Source organism: Trachinotus anak, unplaced genomic scaffold (genome assembly GCF_046630095.1).
Source record: "Trachinotus anak isolate AG129_WGS33_773 ecotype Australia unplaced genomic scaffold, CSIRO_AGI_Tana_v1 ptg000027l, whole genome shotgun sequence".
NCBI lineage: Eukaryota > Metazoa > Chordata > Actinopteri > Carangiformes > Carangidae > Trachinotus > Trachinotus anak.
This window is the reverse complement of record NW_027273878.1, coordinates 86396-109597: the sequence shown is the minus strand read 5'-3', so window position 1 is coordinate 109597 and position 23202 is coordinate 86396. Positions and strand designations below refer to the sequence as shown.

General features: G+C 45.6%; 2 protein-coding genes across 6 annotated transcripts; one reads left to right on the top strand and one right to left on the bottom strand.

The window, feature by feature from the left end:
• Positions 1 to 173: 173 nt before the first annotated feature.
• On the bottom strand, positions 174 to 11126 carry LOC139610961 (uncharacterized). Of its 4 annotated transcripts, none has more exons than XM_071465128.1 (7): positions 10992 to 11126; positions 5576 to 6075; positions 4968 to 5489; positions 4484 to 4883; positions 4223 to 4324; positions 1644 to 1718; positions 174 to 1544 (listed from the first exon to the last, which is right to left on the bottom strand). In XM_071465128.1, the coding sequence occupies exons 2-7, from the start codon at positions 6023 to 6025 to the stop codon at positions 682 to 684; spliced, it is 2412 nt and encodes an 803-aa protein (XP_071321229.1). In that variant the 5' UTR covers positions 6026 to 6075; positions 10992 to 11126; the 3' UTR covers positions 174 to 681. The 4 variants fall into 4 exon arrangements, with proteins under 4 accessions (XP_071321229.1, XP_071321230.1, XP_071321232.1 ...); XM_071465129.1 differs by lacking the exon at positions 10992 to 11126 and adding an exon at positions 10752 to 10982 and having other exon boundaries at positions 332 to 1544; XM_071465131.1 differs by lacking the exon at positions 10992 to 11126 and adding an exon at positions 10762 to 10982 and having other exon boundaries at positions 332 to 1544.
• A 7572-nt stretch (positions 11127 to 18698) lies between these two features.
• Positions 18699 to 23202, top strand: mogat3a (monoacylglycerol O-acyltransferase 3a). 2 transcript variants are annotated; one of them, XM_071465132.1, is made up of 9 exons: positions 18700 to 19032; positions 19220 to 19398; positions 19498 to 19558; positions 19656 to 19799; positions 20979 to 21109; positions 21555 to 21598; positions 21679 to 21769; positions 22401 to 22509; positions 22710 to 23202. In XM_071465132.1, the coding sequence occupies exons 1-9, from the start codon at positions 18939 to 18941 to the stop codon at positions 22862 to 22864; spliced, it is 1008 nt and encodes a 335-aa protein (XP_071321233.1). In that variant the 5' UTR covers positions 18700 to 18938; the 3' UTR covers positions 22865 to 23202. The 2 variants fall into 2 exon arrangements, with proteins under 2 accessions (XP_071321234.1, XP_071321233.1); XM_071465133.1 differs by lacking the exon at positions 19656 to 19799 and having other exon boundaries at positions 18699 to 19032.

The window sequence follows — 23202 nt, the reverse complement described above, 5'->3', positions numbered from 1 at the left end:
AGACTGAGACAAGAGCAGTGCTCAACAGCCCCTGCATCAGACTGGACAACGTCCAGAACTGAAGCATTGTGGGTGTTTATACCCAGAGATCTGCAGCTCTGTCTGGTTACTGGTGAACTTCCTGTTGATAAACTCCGTTTGTTTTTACAAAAACAACAAAGCTCCGTTCTCAGTTTATACCAAAGAGAAAAACTGTTGTTTTAATTCAGATCAGTGAAGATGTATCTATACGGGATTCTGTTCAATAAAAGAAAAACAAACTGAAACTGACCATGTCACAAACATGACCCCCCCCCCCCCCCCCCCACCCCCCCCCCCCCCCCCACCCCCCCCCCCCATCAGTTCTGCTGTGGCAGATCATGTAGTTTGAGAGTCTGTACAGGACCTGGAGTCTGTAAGACCACTGTCCAACCAGAGCAGAGACAATGTTCAACAGCTACAACAGATTCACTGAAGGTGCCACGTTCAGGTCCTGGACTGGACTCAGACTCACAGAGCTCAGATCAGATCTGTAAACCTTGATCAGGTCGTCCCTCTTTAACAGAACATTCTCAGGTCCAGGTCTCTGGGTTCCTGACATGAGGGCCAATTTATTTTGTAGTGGAGGTTCAGGGACAAGTGGCCTGGGCAGCATCTTATCTGATGGAGTCTGTGGTGTTCAGGGCCCCTGGTGTCTGTCCATCAGAAGTGGACGTGTCCCGTGTGGGGACTGGGTGGTGGTCCTCCAGGGTTTGCATCCTGGAGCAGGTTTCTGGCCAGCTGCCTGCTGACTGGGTAGTTCTGGGCCAGAGACTCATCAGTCCACTCTGTCCTGGACAGCAACTGGTCCATGTGAGGCCCTGGGGCCCTATGGGGAAGTGGATATGGACTGATAATGGGGTCTCGCTCCACAAGTGAGTGTCCTGGGGCTCGATGAGACCCATCAGGTTCATAAGGTGTACCCGTCAGTATAGATGTGTCCTGATCCAGTGTTGTCTGCAGTCCCTGGGTCTGCTGGTCCATTTGGTACAGATGCTTCTTATGGACCTGATGATGGTCCTGATGGTCTAGTCCTACATTGCACAATTGCTTTTTGTGAATCTGAAGGTGGTCCTGGTGGTCCAACTGGATTTGGTACTGCTGTTTCTTCTGGTTCTGAATGTTGTCCTGGTCCTGGTGGTCCATCTGGGCATGATACTGCTGTTTCTTCTGGTTCTGGGTGCGGTCCTTACCCTGTTGGTCCATTTGGGCCTGGTAGTGCTGCTGCTGCTGTTTCCTCTGGCTTTGGTCTTGTTGGTTCTGGTTCTGGTGTTCATGTTTTTCTTGAAGGTCCATCTGGGCGTGGAATTGCTGCTTCTTTTGCGTCTGGATTTGATTGTGGACCTGGTTCTTTATGTCTTTCCAGTGTCGCCCTCTGAGGACAGGCTCCAGGTCCAGGCAGCGCTGACAGACCTCCTTCCCCGGTACTGATTGGACAAGCACATGGACTCCCAACTGTCTCCAGACCGCCTCCTTCTCTGCAGATGACCATGGGCGGCGTCGGACCTTCCTGGGAGACACAGGGACTGAAAGACAGACAGAAAGGTGAAACAAAAACCCAGGTCCTTAACGACCAGACTGAACATATTAGTAAGGGATTCATTCATGAATCCAGGAGGACCCACCTGTGATAGGAGTCGACAGTCTGGACTCTGGTGGAGTCATGGAGGTCATAGGAGTGTTACTGCTCTTTGATGGGACTACAGACAGGTAGAGAGATAGACAGAGGTCAAATAGCACCACCTACTGACAACTTACCTGATGACAGACTCTGTGCAGGGATCAAAGGTTTTTAGATTCAGGGATGAAACTTCATGGTTAAAATCTGGTCTATAACCTGTGGTCAGATCTGGGATTGAGGATCAGGTTCATGATGAGAGGTCAATGGTCAGTGTTGGGCTTCAGGGGTCTCAATTAGTGGTAGATTACGTATCCATTGGTCAGATTTAAGAATTCAGGAGTAGGGACGTCAACTAAACGATGAAACAACTGCCCTTGGTCGTCGGCCTCAGAAATATGAGTCAGTTAAACTGATAATTTCTTAGATGACAGATCAGGATAAAATCAACTTTATTCAGACCTCAAAGGACGACAGGTGTCAGACCTGTCTCTGTCTCAGTAACACTCTGAGATCAGAACACAGATCTGTTCTCTCTGTTGGTTCTGGTCTGGTTTCATTGCTGCAGACGACACTTTACAGCCCAAGAAGTTTAGAGAGACTTACAGTTAGGCCCAGAAATATGTGACAGTGACAGTGACACAATCTTCATGATTTGGGCTCTGCATGCCACCACATTGGATTTGAAATGAAACAACTACAACGGAATTGAAGTGCAGACATTAAGGTTTAATTCAAGGGGTTGAACAAAAATATATGATTAAACATGTAGGAATTGTAGCTATTTTTATGCAAACACTCCTCATTTCAGGGGCTCAAAAGTAATTGGACAAATAAACATAACCCTAAGTAAAATGTTACTTTTCAATATTTTGTTGAGAATCCTTTGCAGGCAATGACTGCCTGAAGTCTGGAACCCATGGACATCACCAAATGCTGGGTTTCCTCCTTTGTGATGCTTTGCCAGGCCTTTACTGCAGCTGTCTTCAGTTGTTGCCTGTTTGTGGGTCTTTCTGCCTTAAGTTTTGTCTTGAGCAAGTGAAATGCATGCTTGATTGGGTTGACATCTGGTGATTGACTCGGCCATTGCAGAATATTCCACTTCTTTGCTTTAAAAAACTCCTGGGTTGCTTTTGCAATATGTTTTGGATCATTGTCCATCTGTACTGTGAAGCGCCATCCAATCAACTTTGCTGCATTTGGCTGAATCTGAGCAGAAAGTATATCCCTATACACTTCAGAATTCATCCGGCTGCTTCTGTCTTTTGTCACATCATCAATAAACACAAGTGACCCAGTGCCATTGGAAGCCATGCATGCCCATGCCATCACACTGCCTCCACCAGGTTTTACAGAAGATGTGGTGTGCTTTGGATCATGAGCTGTTCCAATTCTTCTCCAAACTTTCTTCTTCCCATCATTCTGGTACAGGTTGATCTTAGTCTCATCTGTCCAAAGAATGCTGTTGTTCCAGAACTAGGTTGGCTTCTTCAGGTGTTTTTTGGCAAAGTCAATTCTGGCCTTTCTATTTTTGAGGCTGATTAATGGTTTGCACCTTGTGGTGAATCCTTTGTATTTACTCTCATGAAGTCTTCTCTTTATAGTAGACTTAGATACTGATACACCTACTTCCTGGAGAGTGTTCTTCACTCGAGTGGATGTTGTGAAGGGGTTTTTCTTCACCATGGAAAGGATTCTGCGATCATCCACCACTGTTGTCTTCTGTGGACGTCCAGGCCTTTTTGAGTTCCCAAGCTCACCAGTGCACTCTTTTTTTCTCAGAATGTACCAAACTGTTGATTTGGCCACTCCTAACATTTCTGCTATCCCTCTGATGGATTTCTTCTTTTTTCTCAGCCTCAGGATGGTCTGTTTCACCTCTATTGAGAGCTCCTTTGACCACATGTTGTGTGTTCACAGCAACAGCTTCCAAATGCAAACGCCACACCTGGAATCAACTCCAGACCTTTTAACTGCTTAATTGATGACAGTTTAATGCAGCCTTGTTTTTTTTTTTTTTTGCAGCCTTCTAAGTCAATTGTCCAATTACTTTTGGTCCCTTGAAAAAGAGGCAGCTACGTATTAAAGAGCTGTAATTCCTAAACCCTTGCTCCAATTTGGATGTGAATACTCTCAAATTACATCTGAGAGTCTGTACTTTAAGCACATATTGATTATATAATTGTATCCTGAATATGTTTTCATAAACAGCTAAAATAACAAAACTTGTGTCACTGTCCAAATATTTCTGGACCTAATTGTATATGTGAAACCATGATTTAAAAGTTTCACTAAAATAAACCTTGTATTTTCTACTCAATAATACTGTAACTGTTATTATTGTTTCACTGTTTTTGGAGGGAAACAGAGAGTGTTATTAGACTGAAGTGATCTTGTACTGGGTTGATCAGATAGCTGCAAAATCAAGCACAAACTTTATCTAGAGCTGTGACATCACAACCACACCCACTTAGGAGAAAGGATGTGTACACCATTTCATACCATTGGTGCTGCCTGTAATGCTTATCTTCTGTATAGAGAATCTTTGTTGGGGGTTGCTGATCAGAGGTGAGGGTCAGGACTCACCCTGTGGTCTTGGGTCAGGCTCTGGACCCAGCTCTTTCTGTTTCTTCTCGTTCCTTGATTGGACGGGCCGTCTCTTCAGCCTGGCTCCTCCTTCTGGGTCGACTGGAGGGAAAACAACAGTTGGTGGATTAATGGCGTATGAACCTGTCGTTAGTTCGTCTTACGCCCCCTGGTGAACTCTTATAAAACCTAAAACACCCCAGTGAGGAGTAAGACCTGCACCCCATCAGAGACAGTCCGGAGGGTCGACCCAGGTCTTACCTGTGTCAGGGTCAGGGTTCAACAGCTCTAGGTTGTCCCACTCTCGTCCCAGCATGTGATAGAAGTCGGTGGTTTTGGCGGCAGACTCCCAGTCTCCGTCCTGCAGACTCTCTCCGATGGCAATCTCACAAACTGTCTTCAGTGTTGTCTTCACCGCCAGTGGAGGGCGGCTCCACCGGTAACCAGAAGCCTTTCTGGCAGCAGCCAGTGCCAGGCTCAGGCGGCCTGGAGCCAGGATGTCCTGCAGGGTCTGAACATCGGAGTCCAGAGATTTAGCAGCCAGCAGGAACCTGCCGAGCTCCCTCAGTTTCTGACTGACGTAATCGTACCTCTTCTGGCTGCCATCTTGGTTCCCCATCAGCTTGTTTCCATATTTACAGATCAACCAATCAGATTTGACCTGGATAGAGTGTGGAGGAGCAGGATTAACAAAGCCAGGTAGAACGACAGACAGGTACACAGACAGGTGGACAGACATACAGACCTGATGCGAGATGTGGTCCTGGTTCATGCGGTGCAGGACTTCGCTGCAGCTCTCAGACGCTCCACTGGAAATCGGGAGGAGGCGGGACGCTGCAGCCTGGACCCTGCAGCGCTTCCTTCGCCGGTCTGCCTCAGGGTCAGAGGTCACATTTTCGTCCCCACGTGGTTGAGAGGTAATGGATCGTTTGGACCCGGTCTCAGAGGTCCTGGTCTGGCCTGTTGTGGCTGCGTTCTCTGAGGGGTCAGCTGGTGTGTCCTCCGTGGACTTGGAGGTCCTGTTGTCTGCTCGATCACAGACCAACTCCCCTGTGGAGTCAGAGCTTGGGTCCTTTGTGGTCTCAGAGGTGGTCTGTGCTGTGGGGGGGTCAGAGGCCAGCTTCTTACGACAGGACGCCTGATGTTTCCACAGGTCAGAGCGAAGGAAGAAACCGAGGCAGAGCGGGCAGGGCAGGTAGTTCCTCACGTCAACTTCCTCTGAGGGCTGACGACATGGGACAATCTCACCACTGCCCTGTCTGATCACCTGAGGGAAAGACAGACAGCAGATAGAGAGACAGACAGGTAAACAGACAGTAAGACAGATAAACAAACAGTTTCAGGTAAACGTACCTCGATATTGTGCAGGTAGTTGCCCCTGCAGCGCAGGTGCTCAAGCAGTAGGTGCCGTTGTTTGGAGCCTGTCGGCAGCGCGCTGGCAGCCATCACTTCCTGTTGGTCGGCGTGTTTCCTCAGCAGGTGACGAGCGATCTTTACCTGCGGACGCCGACAGAACACGCAGTAGTGTTTCTTATCCCACCGCCGCTTCCCACCAGTCCACATCCTCTTCACAGTCACACCCTCCTTCTTCTCCTCTGGACCCCTCCTCTTTTCCTTCTGACCACGCCTCCTCTCACCTGGGCCCCACCGCTTGTCCACAGGGCCTCGTCTCTTCCCTCTCTGACTCCGCCTCCCTATGGTGGCAGCAGCTCGACGGCTGGGTCTCCGGGCAGCAGGTTTGGATGACTCCTCCTCAGCAGAGGAGGTGTGGTCTGAAACGGGGACCTCCATCTTGTTCGCCATAGCTCGGTTAGACCTCCGTGGTGACAGCGGTCACTACGGCAACAGAAAACCTGGTGATCAAACAGACAGGTGAACTTCAACATGGTGCAGGCAGGTGTGATGATTTCAGGAGAGACTGAACCTCTGCAAAACGACAGATCAGATCAGGTAATCAGTCAAACTGGACCACAAAGACACAATCAGACTCTAACAGCGGCATTTACAGTTGACAACATGGAGGAGCGCTTCTCCAGACTCCATACAAATACCTGGTAGTTTAAGACTTCTCCACTGTTCTGCGCCAAAACCAACTTCCAACAAACACATACAAAAGTTTCATAAACAGTTAGCTGTTACTTTTGCGGCATGAACCAAATAAACAGTTATTACTGGGACAAACGTTTGACTTAAAATTAGGGCTGAAAAGATTAATCAAGAAACTCGAATAACTCAGTTAATAAAAAATTCTCAATGCAAAGAATTTGTGTTGGCGCTTTGTTTAATTCATAGGCTAAATGAAAGGGGCTGTTGTGTACTTTTAAGTTGAAATTGTCTATTACTCCCGGCGCACAATGTGTTTATGTTGCTGATAGGTGACGTGAAGTGCGCATGATTTAGAGGCGCCAGTTGCATTCGGAAAATTAGGAAAATGGGGGAAAGAGAGTGACGTGATGACTTGGAGTTGAACGAGGAGAAACACAACAGAAAGCAACAGAAATTGTAAAAGGTTTGGGATAATTTTGAACAGGTGGAGGATGAATGTTTTCAAAAGATGTTTTTAACACCCTCTCTACCTTTTAGGGCTGGCTCGGGTATGTCCTGACCCATCCCTTAGTTATGCTGCTATAGAGCTAGACTGCTGGGGGATTCCCATGATTCACTGGGCGCGCTCTCTCTCTCGATTACTTTATGCCATTAACTTTGTATTTTTTTCCTCTCCCGTAGTTTGTGCTTCTCCTCTCTCTGTCCTCATTCTGCAGGTCTCTCTGCCTCTGGAGCAGCAGGATCCAGATCCACCACTACTCATCATTACTATTAACCACTGTTATCTATCATTATTATTGATAACACCATTACCTACACAGCTGTTCCTGCTCTCTCTCTCTCTCTCTTTCTCTCTCTTTTCTCCTCTCTCCTCCCCCACCCCCCCTTTTTTATCTCCTCCTAAACCCAACCGGTCAAGGCAGACCCCCCCCCCACCCTGAGCCCGGTTCTGTTGGAGGTTTTTTTCCTGTTAAAGGGAGTTTTTCCTCCCACCGTTGCCAAGCGCTGCTCTTTGTGGGAACTGTTGGGTTTTTCTCTGTAACAAAGTGAGGTCTTGACCTGACCCTGTAAAGTGCCTCGAGATAATGTATATTATGATTTGGCGCTATACAAATAGAATTGACTTGAATTGAATTGAATTAACTTTCAACCCGAGGTACTCGATTCCTTCACGGACACACTTCATAAAAATGATGGAGAAAAAGTATGGCGAAATCACAGGCAAGCTTCAAAACACTCTCAAGGGGACAGACAGCATATGAGGACCCAAGATGTAAGTACTCGCTGGCACAGTACTTATCACATGTTGTCCAGGCTGCTGGAACAAAGATGGCCAGTAACTGCTGCACTCTTGGACCCAGCTGTAACTCCTAGAGGAAAACACCATTACCTTGATCTCAAGCCTGAACAGTGGACCCTACTTGAGGAGCTGAACCAGACCCTTGAGCCATTTGAAGGAGCCACAATGTTTTTGAGTAGGCAACAATATGTTACCTTCTCTGCACTTCCACATCTAGTGGAAAGCCTGAAGAAGTCCATACAGAGCTCAGCTTTTGAGACTGCACCAGTGAGCTCATACCAGGCTCATGTACAGGAACAGATCATAGGAAGATGGCAAGGGCTATCCGTTTTTCAGCCTGAATCACCAAACACTGTCTTAATTGCTGCTGCTTTGGATCCCAGGTTTAGAAAACTCAAGTTCCTGCCTGCTGATGAAGCATTCAAGGTCCAGACCGCAGTACAGGGAATGGCACTTGCTGCAAAAAAGGAAACAAGGCAGCCCAACAAAAATGAAAATGGAGCTACCGGCACAGCACAAGTCAAGCCAGTAATGGATGTCAAGGATCCAACATCATTCCTCAGCAACATACTAGGATCATCAGATTCAAGCACAAGTGATGAAGAAGATGAGAAACAGCAGTTAAACGAAAATGTGCAGAAAGAGGTCTTGATGTATTTTGGAGAACAGCCACTGTCCAAGAAAGAAAATCCACTGTCATGGTGGAAAACAAACACAGCTCACTATCCAACACTGGTAAGTTTGGCTAAGTCCTTTCTGTGTATTCCAGCTACATCCACACCACTGGAGCAGTGTTTTCTGCTGCCGGAGACATCGCATCAAAGCGCAGGGCAAGCCTCAGTTCTGAGCATGTTGATATACAGACCGGTGGCACTGACCTCTCACATCATGAAGGTCATGGAGAGACTGGTCCTGGCACACCTTAGACCGCTGATGTGCCCATCACAAGACCCCCTGCAGTTCGCATACCAGCCCCATGTTGGGGTGGATGATGCAATCATCTACCTGCTGCAGAAGGCTTACTCCTCCCTGGACAGACCTGACACCTCAGTCCGCTTCATGTTCTTTGACTTCTCCAGCGCCTTTAACACCATCCAGCCCAGACTGCTGAAGGCCAAACTGGAGAACATGCGGGTGGGTGCTCCCCTCGTCACTTGGGTTGATGACTATCTGACGGGCAGACCGCAGTTTGTGAGATTACGGAACTGTGTGTCTGGCCGTCTGATCAGTAACACGGGTAACGGGATGACACGGCCATTGTGGGGTGTGTAGAGGGAGGGAGGGAGGCTGAGTACAGGGACCTGGTCGAGCGCTTTGTGAAGTGGTGTGGTGAGAACCACCTACAGCTGAATGTGGCAAAGACGAAGGAGATGGTGGTGGACTTCAGGAGGAACAAGCCCCTGCCCTCTCCTGTCTGCATCAGTGGGAGGGATGTGGATTTAGTGGCCTCATACAAGTACCTGGGTGTAACACTGGACAATAAACTGGACTGGTCCACCAATACAGAGGCCATCTACAAGAAGGGTCAGAGCCGGCTTTACTTCTTGAGGAGGCTCAGGTCTTTTCATGTCTGCAACAAGATGCTGCAGATGTTCTATCAGTCTGTTGTGGCGAGCACCATCTTCTTTGCTGCGGTGTCCTGGGGTGCGGGCATCAAGGCAAAGGACGCCAAGAGACTGAACAAACTCATCAAAAAGGCAGAGTCTGTTGTTGGCTATAAACTTGTCACCCTGGAGGAGGTGGTGGAGGAAAGGATGCTGGCAAAACTGCTGGCAATCATGGACAATCCCTCTCACCCCCTCCACAAAACACTGGACAAGCTGAAGAGCAGCTTCAGCAACAGACTCATCCAACCCCGCTGCTCTAAGGAACGATACAGGAAATCGTTCCTACCTACTGTGATCAGACTGTACAACTCATCTACCTCTGTCAGAGCCAAGATGACACAAGATGACTTGTCACCCTTTGCACTCTAAATTCACACAATATTTGTATCCATCTTTTTGCACTTCCCATTTACATATGCATATACATAGTATATTATTATTTATATCTGCCATTCCGTATTTCTATTTCTTTCTGTCTACCTCTGTATTCTATTCTATTGTATATTTTGTATTATAATACACCGGACTACTGTGACAAACTAATTTCCCTTTGGGGATGAATAAAGTAATCTATCTATCTATCTATCTATCTATCTATCTATGCTAACATGCTTCATTGCAACCATCACATGCTCCATTAGTGGTTTGTACACACACACACACACACACACACACACACACACATATATATACCATGTTTACCTTATCCAGGAGATATTATCCTGCCAGAAGTCTTTTTTTCTCTCTGCAAATGTCAGAGATTTCCAAAAAGCCTTGTGTTACACCTGAGCTGTTAGGTTGAAACTCATGGTTTGTAAAGTCTGAAAGTTAAATTGGATGAACTTAATGGTAATGTGTAGTTCTTATTTAAATTCATACCTTAGTCTTTCAGCTGTATGTGTACCTTTCAAAAGTAATTTGAAACTTTTTATATATGTATTTTCTTTTATATTTTTGTCTAATTTTTATATATGTTTTTCTTCTATATTTTCCCCCCTAATATTTTACTTAAACCTCAGAAAGACATAGGACACTCAAATACTCTAAATGGGTTTAGTTTGTACATATAATATTGTTATATGAAACAAAAAAGTAATAAAACTGCAGATTTTCTGAAATGAAAACAAATGAGTTGTTCATTTTATGAGACCTGTCTGCTTTTCACTTTGTGATTTTACTCTCTCTTTAGAGAGTCTAAATATTTCTTATCCAATTAGTCGATTAATCGATGGAATACTCGGTAGATTACTCGATTACTACAATAATCGTTAGCTGCAGCCCCACTTCAAATACCGAGTCTGGTCTTAGATTCCCGCCCTCCCGCGGTGAGCAGGACGGACCTGTTTAATAACAATAATAACAACGTGACAATAATAATAATAATTAATAATAATTAACGGGGTCGTTGTTAAACGGTATGAAACCCGACATTACAACAAGTCTCCGGTCCTGCTCCAGATGTAACAGTCAGCGAGCCAACACTGGAGTTCGGGGCTAGCTCCTCTCCACCGCTCAGCTGTCGGACTAGAACCGGTCCAGGACCGGGTTTCTTTGTTTCCACGGCGGTTATACTGACCGACACTAACCGATAACGATGGCCAGTGTTTGTGGAGGTCAGAGAGCGGACAGGACACCGCCGGAGCAGGGCGGGTCCGATAATGGAAGCCGTTCGCCGTCAGACTACATGCTAACGGCTAGCGAGGCTAACGGCAGCGTCGCCGCTGTTAGCATTTCAGGAGCTAACGTGTAGCTACCGTAAACCGCTTCAGTTAAAACATCACAGCTGCTAACAAAGTGTCGGGGACAGAGAGCTCACCTGTGAAGCTGGGACAGTCCTCACCCCGCGGACTGAGACTCGGCTTCTTCTTCGCTCTGTGGTTTAACAGAGGACCGAGGTCGTTTCCGCCTCCTGGCGCCGCGGAGAGGAACCACACCCAGACAGAGGAGGCCATGATCCCGCTCCTTACTTCACACTGCTTTTATCTGACAGCTGCTTAAACCTTTAATGAACAGGTCAGTGACTTCACCAACATGTCTGATACATCTGAACATGCCCCAAAACCCACGGAACAGATTCCTGCTCAGATCCTGGTCTGGTTTGATCCAGAAAACCTCCACAGTGAGTTCAGTTGTTTGTGTTGTATCTGCAGACCAGGCACTGGTCCAGTGAAACACAGGAGAGTGAGAGTAAACCTGCCTGGATATGTAACTGCTGCTGTTTAAAACATGAAAGTTTCTACTGCAACTTTATCAAAGGGCTGATGGTGTTTATTATTATTATTATTGTTGTTGTTGTTGTTGTTGTTGTTGTAGCTGTAGTAGTTGTACTTGTAGTAGTGAAAGCATTAGTATATATTGTACGTTTTTTCCAGATTTACCACAACTCACTGCCTCCATCTTATGTATAAATGTTTTTAGTCTTTTATTTTGAAGGGCCCTGGTATGATGGCGGTCTTCAGTGCTGCTGTTTCTGTATGTGGACACCAGTCACAGCACGTCCACCTGATGAAACCAGGTGGGTGTCAGGTTCCCTGAGCTCAGAGCAGATCATTGACAGAGTGGGGGTAGGAGGACAGGTGAAGACAGGAGGACAAGTAGAGACAGCTTGAGGCAGGACACAGTGATGTCACAATAGCCCACACCTGGGCGACACCTGAAAATGCAGCCTGACTGACTCAGACCATCTCTCTGATCCCTCACCATCCTTCAGACCAGAGACGCAGCAGCAGCCACTGTCTCGTCCCTGCAGGACAGAGGTCCTGTTCAGACCTGGTAGAGGTTCAGGAAATCCTGTGTCCCCTCTGTCATCAGACTGATCAGCACCTCATCACAACCTCACTGTTAGTGTAAACATGTCACTGGACCATTGAATTTCCCCAGGGGATGAATACAGTATTATATCCTATCCTGTCCTATAGGCAGCAGCTTTGTACCTGTCTGTGGTCTCACCTGCCCCCCCGAGTCCAGGACTGTGTGATCATGTTCAGTAAAACCAGACACATATTTTTGTAAAAGAAGTCCAGTTCAGAGGAAATGATGTCACCTGAACTGACGTCACCGCCCTCTGCTGAGGGAGAGGCTCAGCCCGCTCTCTGCAGAAGGGGGAGGAGACTGGGAGAACCCCCCCCGGAGGAGGCGGCTCCTGCTGATAAAAGCCTCAGTGGTATCATGGTGTCAGTGTGATCGGTGTGAGCGCGAGGACACGATGGACAGACTACAGGTGAGTGCAGACAGGTGACAGCTGCTGTTAGTGTATCATCATAGCATCTACTGATCTATTGTCATGTTATTCTACTGTACTCTTCTGCTCAGGCAGACCTGGATGTAGGGGGGTCAACATCTAAATGGTCTGACATGAAATAACATAAAGATTGTAACTTCAAAAGTCCTACAGCCAGTCTGAGTCTCTGTGAGGGTCTGATTCTCTTTCAGGGTCTGAGTCTCTGTGGGGGTTTGGAGTCTGAGTGTGGAGGCTTTGAGTTCTGTCAGGGTTTTGACTCTTGTGTCTCTGTTGTTGTTTCAAGTCTTGTGGTGGTCTTGAGTCCTGTGGGGGTTTTGAGTGTCTTTGTGGTCATGTTATAGTCTCTGATTTTTTAAATTCATTAAGTTTTTGTAAACCTGAAATTTTGAATGTTTTATTTAAACTGTTTTTCGGTCCCTTTGATAATGTGGCCTAGGTCTGTCTCCAGTCAGTCAGGTTATGAGAAACATGAGTCTGACTTTATCTAAATGTAGTGAAAATGGCCTTTGTCTGATGTCACATACCTGAAACCTGGTTTTAATGGGTCTTTTGAGTCCTGCTGATCTAGTCCAGGTCTGACAGGTCTGAGTCCGGTGGATTTTGGTGTAGATCTGGTCTAATGTGGTCTGTGAACTGTCCCTGAACTCAGCACTTAGTACAGTTTATGAGTTTATGAGTGGTGAAAGATGCCTGAATGCAGCACATGTCCTAGTGTTATAGCACAGACAGGTGTGTCTGGAGGAGGCGGGGCTTCTTCAGGTATGCAGGTGACCAGTCATTGTAGTGTTTGTTGCTAGGAGACAGACACAAAGAGAGTGATGACAACACAATCAGGGTTTACTTTCAGATTTCTCTTGAATATCTCAGTGATGGATTTAAGACTCTTTGTGGTTTGAGTCTCTGAGGTGCTTTTGAGTCTCTGAGGTGGTTTGAGTCTCTGAGGTGCTTTTGAGTCTCTTTGCTGGTCCTGCAAGAGAGGCAGTGACAGCTTTCACACCAAGAGGTGTAATGACAATGAGCCAGATTTAGCTGGTTTCTATCAGGGACACCTTTACCTGAATGAGTCTCTGTTTGATTCCAGGTGAGCATCACATGTCTGCTACTGAAGGTGACCTTTGAACCCAGCAGTGCAGGACTTCTGCAGAACCCCAGCAGATGTCCAACATGTCCAGAAGGTAATAAAATAAAAACCAGTCACAGCCAGATCCTGATGATCCTTCATGTTTAAAATCTGAAAGTTTATGACAGCTTCAGACCTCAGACTACAGACTTCAGACTACATTTTACAGACTAGAGACTACAGACTACAGACTACAGAGTGTAACAGACTGTAGACTTAAGACCAGAGACTACAGACTAGAGACTAGAAATTTAAGACTACAGACTATAGATCACAGACTTTAGACTTCAGACTACAGACTACAGACTTTAGACTTAAGACTTAAGACTTAAGACTTCAAACTACAGACTACAGACTACAAACTACAATCATCAGATTACAGACTACTGACTACAGACTTCACACTTCAGACTATAGATTACAGACTTCAGACTACAGACTTCAGACTTCAAACTACAGACCATATACTTAAGACTAGAGACTAGAGAGTAAATACTACAGACTAGAGACTTCAGACTACATACTTTAGGCTTCAGACTAAAGACTACAGACTGTAGCAGACTATAGACTGCAGACTACAGAATTCAGACTTCACACTATGGACTACAGACTACAGACTTCACACTGTCAGACTACAGACTTCAAACTACAGGCTACGTATATCAGACTTCAGATTTAAAACTTCAGACTACAGATTATATATTTCAGACTAGATATTTGAGACTTAATATTTAAGATTTCAGATTGCATATTTGAGACTACAGACTACAGATTACAGACTTTAGACTACAGACCTCAGACTTCAGACTACAGTCTCTCTAACGTCAGATGTTTGTGATTCTCAGGTTACTTTGTGCTGCAGAACTGTACTGTGACTCCCGATGGGGGAGTAGGAGTCCGATGTGAACCGTGCACTGACTGCTCAGGTAAACACACCAACAACAGGATCATACTCATCAAACATGTTTCTAAACCAGTTTCACTGCAGGCTGGACCTGGGGCTCTGTTCATTATTCTGACTGATCCTGAACCACAGTCACAGAGACTCAAACATGCTGAAAATACTAAAAATGCAGTTCTGCAGATTATTTTCTCAGTGTCTGGCTCTGACCCTGTGTGTGAGACGAGTCAGACACTGAGTCAAGAATTCCTACAGTTACACAATCTCAGTCTTTCTTGTTTGTGTTTGTAAATTCTGCTGTGAAGCCAAATCCAACAAAACTGATGAGAGCTGCTGTGTTTGTGTTTCAACATCTGTGGACAACGATCAGAGGAGGAACTGACAGAATTTAATCATTTAACACTGCTGTGTTAATGCTGCTCTTTCTTATGTTGGTCAGTCGTTCAGTCAGTCGTTCAGTCAGTGAACTATGAGACTGTAGATGTTTACAGCAGCTGAAGGTTTTAAATGAACATGTCATTATCATTATGATTGTTGTGGTTTATTGATTATTGATTATTTGCTTTTGGTTGTTACTGATTTTTTTCTTCTTTAACTAAGTATTAATAGGTTTAGCCCTCCTCTCTGACTGATTACTGACTGATAATTGATTGATTGATGGGTCCTGTGTCCTCCAGCTGCTGGTCAGGACACTCTGGTGAAGTGCTCGACCTTTGCTGACTCGATGTGTGGAAGCAATACCACATCAACCATCACACCAACAGAGATGCCGACTGAAGTTCCTACAGGTAAACTCACCTGAGTGCAGCTTGTTACCTGTTTGTTTCCTCGGTCTTCCCTGCTCACGCTTTTACTGCAACTCCAGCAGGTTTCACAGGAGGTCCTGGTCCTGGTGTCCTTTACCCTGTCCTTCATCTTATAACTTTCCCTCTTCTTCTTTTATTTCCTCTTGTCCACAGTCTCTGCTCCTGAACCGTGGCTCATCCTCAGTGTGATGTAAGAATCAATCACCTTTAATAATCACTATGATGATATTGTCCTCATAGACCAGGGGGTTAAACAGAGATTAAACCAGAACAGTAAATCTAACTCTGTCTGGTAGTCAAATTCTGGAAGTGGTGCTAATGTAAAACCAGACCAGGTGGTCTCTAACCATTCTGCTACAGTGTCTGGTGAGTCATCTTCTAGTGACCTCATAACCACAATGTGACCCCTCTGGGCTCCTGTACAAACTTGTCTCCGATTGGTTGATCAGATCAGGGTTTTCACCAAAACTCAAATTTTCACCAAAACTCAAATTCTCTGAACCTGATATGGGTGATCAGCGAATCAGCTGTTGACATGTGTTGGGAGGGGGTGGTGGTTTGGGGGGTGGGGTTAACACGTTACTCTGCAATGAAACATGTCTCCGTCTTTTATGGTTTTGTCTCTGCAGACTCGTTTGTGTTTTTCTGATCTTCCTGCTCAGTTTGTTTCTCACCCTGCAGTCCTGTCCAAACCAGCAAGGTAACAAACACAAAGGTAACAAGCTCCGCCCTTGTGACAATGACTTCCTCCCATCAGATCACTGACCCCTCCCCTCCACTGATACACCATGTGGGTTCCTCTGCAGGTCTGGATCTGCTGTGACTGAAGTGGATCTGTCTTTGAAACTTAAATGCAGTTCAAGTGTCTCCCATCAAGACAAACTGCCGCCCGAGACCTCAACCAGACCTGATCCAGCTCTCAACAAGACCAGAGAGTGGCAGCAGGACTGTCTTCCAGGTGTAGACCAGGCCTGGTGCAGCCCATATCCAGTCCAGTTTTAGGTGTAGGTGTATCCCTGGTTCAGTGCAGGTGTAGTGCAGGTTTTATCCGCATGTGGTCTAGGGACAGACGAGTTGTAGTCCCGGTGTAACCCACTTTCAGTGCAGGTGTAGTCCAGGTTTAGTCCAGATTGAGTCCAGGTATAGTATAGGCATAGGTCTCTCACTCTGCTGGTGGAGTGTGGTTCTGCAGACTCTCAGGTTCTATTAAAACCAGCTGTCTGAAAGGGGATGGTGACAAAATCAAACTGAACCCTAGTGAAGATTTTAAGTGGACAACATAGTTTGACCAGCCAGCTGGACTAGTTCCCGACTGTTGATCCATGGCTTCCCACAGACCCGGTACTCTGGTCTGACCAGGTCCTTCAGTCAGACTCTGACTCAGACTCTTGGTGGAAGATTGCGGCCTGTGACTCAAAAACCAAACCAGCTAAAGCTGCCCCATATTCACTCTTCTCATACTCTTCTGGTCCAGACTCTGACCAGTCGAAAAACCTGATCCTGCAGCTGTATTCAGAATCTGTTATGAAATGAAAGTTTTTACTTCATAAATATTTAGGTGTGAACGAAAAAAAATGTTTTTAGATCCTGTTCAGTTACAGCTCAGACAGATCAACAAAGGCCCAAACAACTCATCTGTCTGTCTGCCTGTCTATCTGTTTGTTGTTTGTTTATCTGTCTGTCTGTCTGTCTGTCTGTCTGTCTGTTTGTCGGTCTCTGTTTGTTTGTCTGTCTGTCTCTATTTGTCTGTTTGTCTGTCTGTCTCTATTTGTCTGTTTGTCTGTCTGTCAGTCTGTCTGTCTGTCTGTCTGTTGTTTGTTTTTCTGTCTGTCTGTCTGTCTGTTTGTTGTTTGTTTTTCTGTCCATTTGTCGGTCTCTGTCTCTGTTTGTCTGTCTGTCTGTTTGTCAGCATCAGGCCAAAGTTTTCTTGATGGTTTAACCTGAAACATTAAATTGAAATAGTTGTCTTTCAGCAGGACTCTGCTGTTTGTTGATATTATCTCCATCAACCTTCAGGTCAAACAAACAAAAACAAAAACACTGGATCCCATAATTTCCCATAATACACCTGAGCCCTTGCAGGGCCACAGAGGACATTATACCCTGTGTAAAATCAGTGGAATGAAGCTTTAATGTAACCTGTGACCCGTTGTCGGTTTACAGCTTGTTGAGTAAGTTTGGGTCAGCTGTAACCATGGTAACAGTGATTGGCTATAACCAGGGTAACTGCAGTTGTTGTTTTCTTGTTTTGTCTTTGCACGTTGTTCTGTTACTGAGGGTTTACTGTCTTTTATAGTTGTTTATTGTTTTATGATGTGTTTTATGAGTGTGATGAGAGCAGCACCCTCTGGTGGAATAAACTGGTCTCACACAGAAACTCCTTCCTCTCTCACATCTGTTCAATATGAAGACAAACTGTCTTTTTACAGTTGTGTTGAAGTTTTTACATTGATTTGTCTTTAAACTACAAATAAACTGACTCCAGACTTTGTTGTTCCCCATCCTGACAGATCAGGGGCTGAATCTCTGCCCCACTTTAAATCACTGCTGTAAACAGACTTTTGAAAAGTAGCTTTCATTCTTGACTTCAGTGGTTTTCTCCTGGTTTAACGAGGTTTTTCTGTCTGTTGTAGTGATTGTGTCATTTTTACGTAGTTGTGTTTCTCACCTTGTTAACTCTTCACCTGTGTCTGTTATTTTCTTCTATTCTGATGTTTGTTTGACTGTAACTTAGAAACTGTAACTGAAAATACCATATGAATTAATTATTATTCTTACTATTAAATAATGTCTGACCTTCAAACTGAAACAACTTTATTGTATTGTTGTTAAGAACAATGACACTCACACATTAACTCACAGTTTGACACAATGACACTGACCAGGATCAGGACATGTTGTGGGTGGGTGGTCCTCAAAGACAGTTCCTGCCAATCAGAGAGAAACAAACCTCAGCAGAGTACACACACACACACACACACACACACACACACACACACACACACACACTCATTAATAATAATAATGATATCAGTGACACAGCTGTTTAATTAACAGACCAACACAGCTGTGACCAGGTAACACCTGTTCTTTAGACTACTACTACTACTTCCAGTCTCTGTTCTTTGTTCGCTTCATGTCGTTTATAAGATTGATAAATAAAGTTTTTTATGAATGAATAAAGTTTTTGTTAAACGTCTCTCTGGTTCATCAGGACTGAGACTGTCCCGCTTCATAATGTGGTTTTCCTCCGGTCAGTTCAGACTGTAAACCCTGACACAGTCCGGTTGTGAAATCTGAATCTTTTCCAAACCGGATCATCACGTTTAAAATAAACTTTATTTCAACATCCCTGACCCTGAGCGCTCCTCCCCCAGGCTTGCGCCCAACATATTTCGTCAGGAGCTCTGATTGGCTGAGAGGAACCCACCCAACGGGGAGACTCCCGTACGCGTGCGCAGTAGAGGAGTGGGTAAAGCACGTTTGTAAAGTTTAAAATCAGACAGAGTACAGATTCAAGGAGTCAAGTAAAGTTTAGAGAAGACAACACACTGATAGACGGGCAGAGAGAGAGAGAGAGAGAGGCAGAGAGAGAGACAGAGAGAGAGAGAGACAAGCAAAGAGAAACTTCATCCAGGCGGAGACACCGGGACGTCGCAGCGCTCCAAGCCGGGACAAGGAGGGCGACCGCCGGTATGAAGATCGAGTTCGCTCCGCTGAACATCCCGCTGCGGAGGAGACTGCAGACCGCCGCCGTGCTGCAGTGGGTCTTCTCCTTCCTGGCTCTGGGTAAGACACACCTGTCTGTCTCTACACACACCTGTCTGTCTTTATAACACCTCTCTGTCTTTATAACACCTGTGTGTCTCTACCAACATCTGTCTACTGTACAGTCTGTCTCTGTCTGTCTCTACCAACACCTGTCCGTCTCTTTATAACACCTGTCTGTCTCTACCAACACCTGTATGTCTCTCAGCTCAGTGCTGTCTGGCTGCCTTCGTCCTCCTGGTCCTCTCTGATTGGTGGATAGTGGCCCTGCTGTATGCTGGTTGGCTGTGGTTGGACTGGGACACGCCCACCAGTGGGGGTCGGAGGTCACGTTGGGTCAGGAGCTGGAGCATCTGGGAGTACTTCAAGGACTACTTCCCTATAACGGTGAGATCAGGTCTATTGATCTGATCAATCATGATACGCACTGATCAATACCTGATAATTCAGTCGGTCTCATTATTGTTTATTGATTTGTGTCTGCAGCTGATCAAAACTGTTGATCTGGATCCAAAGAAAAACTACATCTTTGGATTTCATCCACATGGTGAGACAATCACCTGTCTGTCTCTCTACCTGTCTGTCTCTCAGGGCTGCTGGGAGCTGTGTTGACCTGTCTGTCTCTCTACCTGTCTGTCTCTCAGGGGTCCTGGTAGCGGGGGGGTTTGGGAACTTCTGTACGGAGGCAACAGGTTTCTCTCGTCTGTTTACTGGACTCAGGCCTCACCTGCTGATGCTGCCGTTCTGGTTCAGAGTCCCGCTCTTCAGAGACTACATCATGTGTGGAGGTACACACCTGTCTGTCCACCTGTCTGTCCACCCGTCTGTCCACCTGATGGCAGCTGGCAGTGCTGCACTGGCTCAAGAGTTTGGCCAATCAGTGAAGATCAGCGTTCTGTTCTTCCTTGTTCTTGCAGTGCGGTCCATCAGGGTTAGAACGACGTTGAAGCGAGTTGGTTCTGTTTTCTCTGACGTCAGGACTTGACTCTGGTCTCATCAGACCAGGACCCTGACAGATCCACGTTTAGGTCTGAAGAGGTTTTAGCTGATACTCTGCTCCGTCTGTGTCTGAGTTTCCAGTCAGCTCTGGGTAAAACTGTGTCAGAGGTCAGTGCGGGAGGAGGCCGAATGCGTGATTGGCTGTCTGTCATTTTTCAGGGTCACATTGTGTCTCAGTGTCTCCTGTTTGGTTTCCTGCTCCCTCTCTAGAGTGAGGACTCTTTGATGTTGTATGTGAAGGTCTGCTAGAGTCTGTGATGGTCTGTGATGGTCTGTTAGAGTCTGTGAAGGTCAGTGATGGTCTGTGATGGTCTGTTAGAGTCTGTGAAGGTCAGTGATGGTCTGTGAAGGTCTGTAATAGTCTGTGAAGGTCAGTGATGGTCTGTGATGGTCTGTGAAGGTCTGTGATGGTCTGTAAAGGTCTGTCATATTCGCAAACTTTATTGAGTAAATCATCAATTTATGTTTTTAGCATCTGAAAAACTACAACTCCCATGAAATAAAACTACAAGTATGGTGGTCAGGGCTCTCAGGTCAGTGGTTCCTATAATACTCATCAGGAAACAAAAACATAACCAATGAATGAACATTAGACCACCTGTCTGTCCGTCTGTCTCTCATCTGTCTGTCCGTCTGTCTGTCTCTCACCTGTCTGTCTGTCCGTCTCTCACCTGTCTGTCTAACTGTCTGTCCGTCTCTCATCTGTTTTTGTCTGTCACCTGTCTGTCTGTCTCTCACCTGTCAGTCTGTCTGTCTGTCTGTCTCTCACCCGTCTGTCTGTTACCTGTCTATCTCTTACCTGTCTTTCTCTCTGTCACCTGTCTGTGTCTCACCTTTCTCTCTCTCTTATTTGTCTGTCTCTCACCTATCTGTCTGTCTGTCTGACTGTGTCTCACCTGTCAGTCTGTCTGTCTGTCTCTCACCTATCTCTCTCTTACCTGTCTGTCTCTCACTTGTCTGTCTGTCAGGTCTGGTGTCGAGCTGTAAGTCCAGCCTGTCGTACCTGGTTAGTCGTCCTGAGGGAGGAAATGTTGCTGTCATCGCAGTGGGCGGAGCTCCAGAGGCTCTGGACGCCCGGCCGGGAGCTTTAACGCTGCAGGTGATGTTCAGAGGTCAAATAAAGCAGTCAGCTGTCAATCAGCTGTCAATCAGCTGTCAATCAGCTGTTAATCCGCTGATACTCTCTCACTTGTCGGTCTTTCTCTAACCTGTCTGTCTGTCTCTAACCTGTCTGTCTGTCTCTAACCTGTCTGTCTCTCTAACCTGTCTGTCTGCCTCTCACCTGTCTGTCTCAGTAGGTTTTCTTTCTCCCCAACTTTAACAAACTCAAACATTAAATGTGTGGAGACAAACTTTATGTTCAACTCAAATGTTTTTATACACAGAACAAAGTGTGAGGAAACACTGAGTGTGTTGGTTTAATTAGCACATTTTAGGAGAATGAATTAACATAAAACTTGGTTTCATTTCTCTTGTAAACTGAGGCTGAACATTCGGTTTTAAGTTAATTATAAATAAATGACTGAAAATGTTTTTTCTTTCAGGTGCTAAACAGGAAGGGCTTCATCAAACTGGCTCTCAAACATGGGTGGGTGGAGCTTATCAAGAGGGTGGGGCTCAGAGGGACAGGGCTATAAATACACTGACTGACTGTTACTGTGTATGCAGGGCTCAGCTGGTTCCAGTCTTTTCTTTTGGAGAGAACGAGTTATTTGATCAGATGGAGAATCCCAACGGCTCTCCTCTGAGGACGCTGCAGGTCAGAGATCACGCCAACAACATCTAAATGAACCTTCCTTTAATGACCATGTTTAGAGAGTCATAATGACTTCATGAAGAAATCTGAGCCAAACAACCAGCCAGAACATCCTTAGAAACCCCTGCAACCACCAGATAACATCTGAGGCAGAACTCAGAAACCACCTTGGACCTCTAATGTTTAACCCATGTAACAGGTCCATAACAACCACCCTATTAGCTGTCCTGGAGTCTACCACCTAGTAACCACTGTGTAACATCTGAGACACAGTTTAGCACACACAAAATAATGTCCTTGCAATCACTTAGCAACCACAGTGTCATCTCAGAAACAATGTACCAGCACAACACAGCAACCACCAAGAAAGACAGAAAGAACTTCAGAGCCATAATAAGGTCCTTGCCATCGGCTAGGAACTGTAACATAGCAACCATGTAATAATTTCCCAACAACCACCAATCAGCAACCTAGAACCATATTGCAACATCTCGAACCCTAAACCTAGTTTGTAGTGTTTGTTTTTAGTGTATGTGATAGATAGATAGATGGATAGATAGATAGATACTTTGTTGTCATTGCCATTAACTTGATGCTGTGATGTGACTGTCAGTATGTTGACCTGTGTCCATAGAACCGGCTGCAGAGCATCATGGGAGTAGCGCTGCCAATCTTTCATGCAAGAGGAGTTTTCCAGTACAGCTTTGGCCTGATGCCGTACAGAAAGTCCATACATACTGTTGGTACGACTCAACATTTATGTAACATTAATGTAACATTAAAGTGACGTCAACCCCATGCTACCCTAACTTAATGTAATGTTAAACCAGATGGATGTCAGTTTCAGATGTTGTGAGTTAGCATCAGTTAGCATCCACTCTGTTTGTTGCCGTGTTTGTTTTGTGTTTTCTCCATGTCTCTCTCTCTCTCTCTCTGTTTTCAGTGGGAAGGCCTATCTCGGTCGCCCAGACTCCCAGTCCCAGCAGTGAGGACATTGAGAATCTTCATAAAGTTTACCTGCAGAGTCTGACTGACCTGTTTGAGCAGCACAAACACACCTACAGCTACAGCAAGGAGCAGCACCTGACGTTTATATGACCTCACATGTATCACCTGATTATAACATGCACGTGACACCTGGCCTTTATAGGACTGTCACATGACTTATCAGCTGTTCATGCTGTGGACGTTAAACCATCAGTTTTAACTGACTGTTCCTCTACTGGACAGCACCATGCTAGCACTGCTAGCAGAGCCCATTGATTTTAATGGGTGATGCTAACACTGGTAGCAGAGCCCATTGATTTTAATGGGTGATGCTAAAACTGCTAGCAGAGCTCATTGATTTCAATGGACAATGTTAATGTCTTTGTCTGTAAGGATGTGTGTTTGTTTCTGTGTAATAAAGTGACATCATATGATGATGTAACAGATGA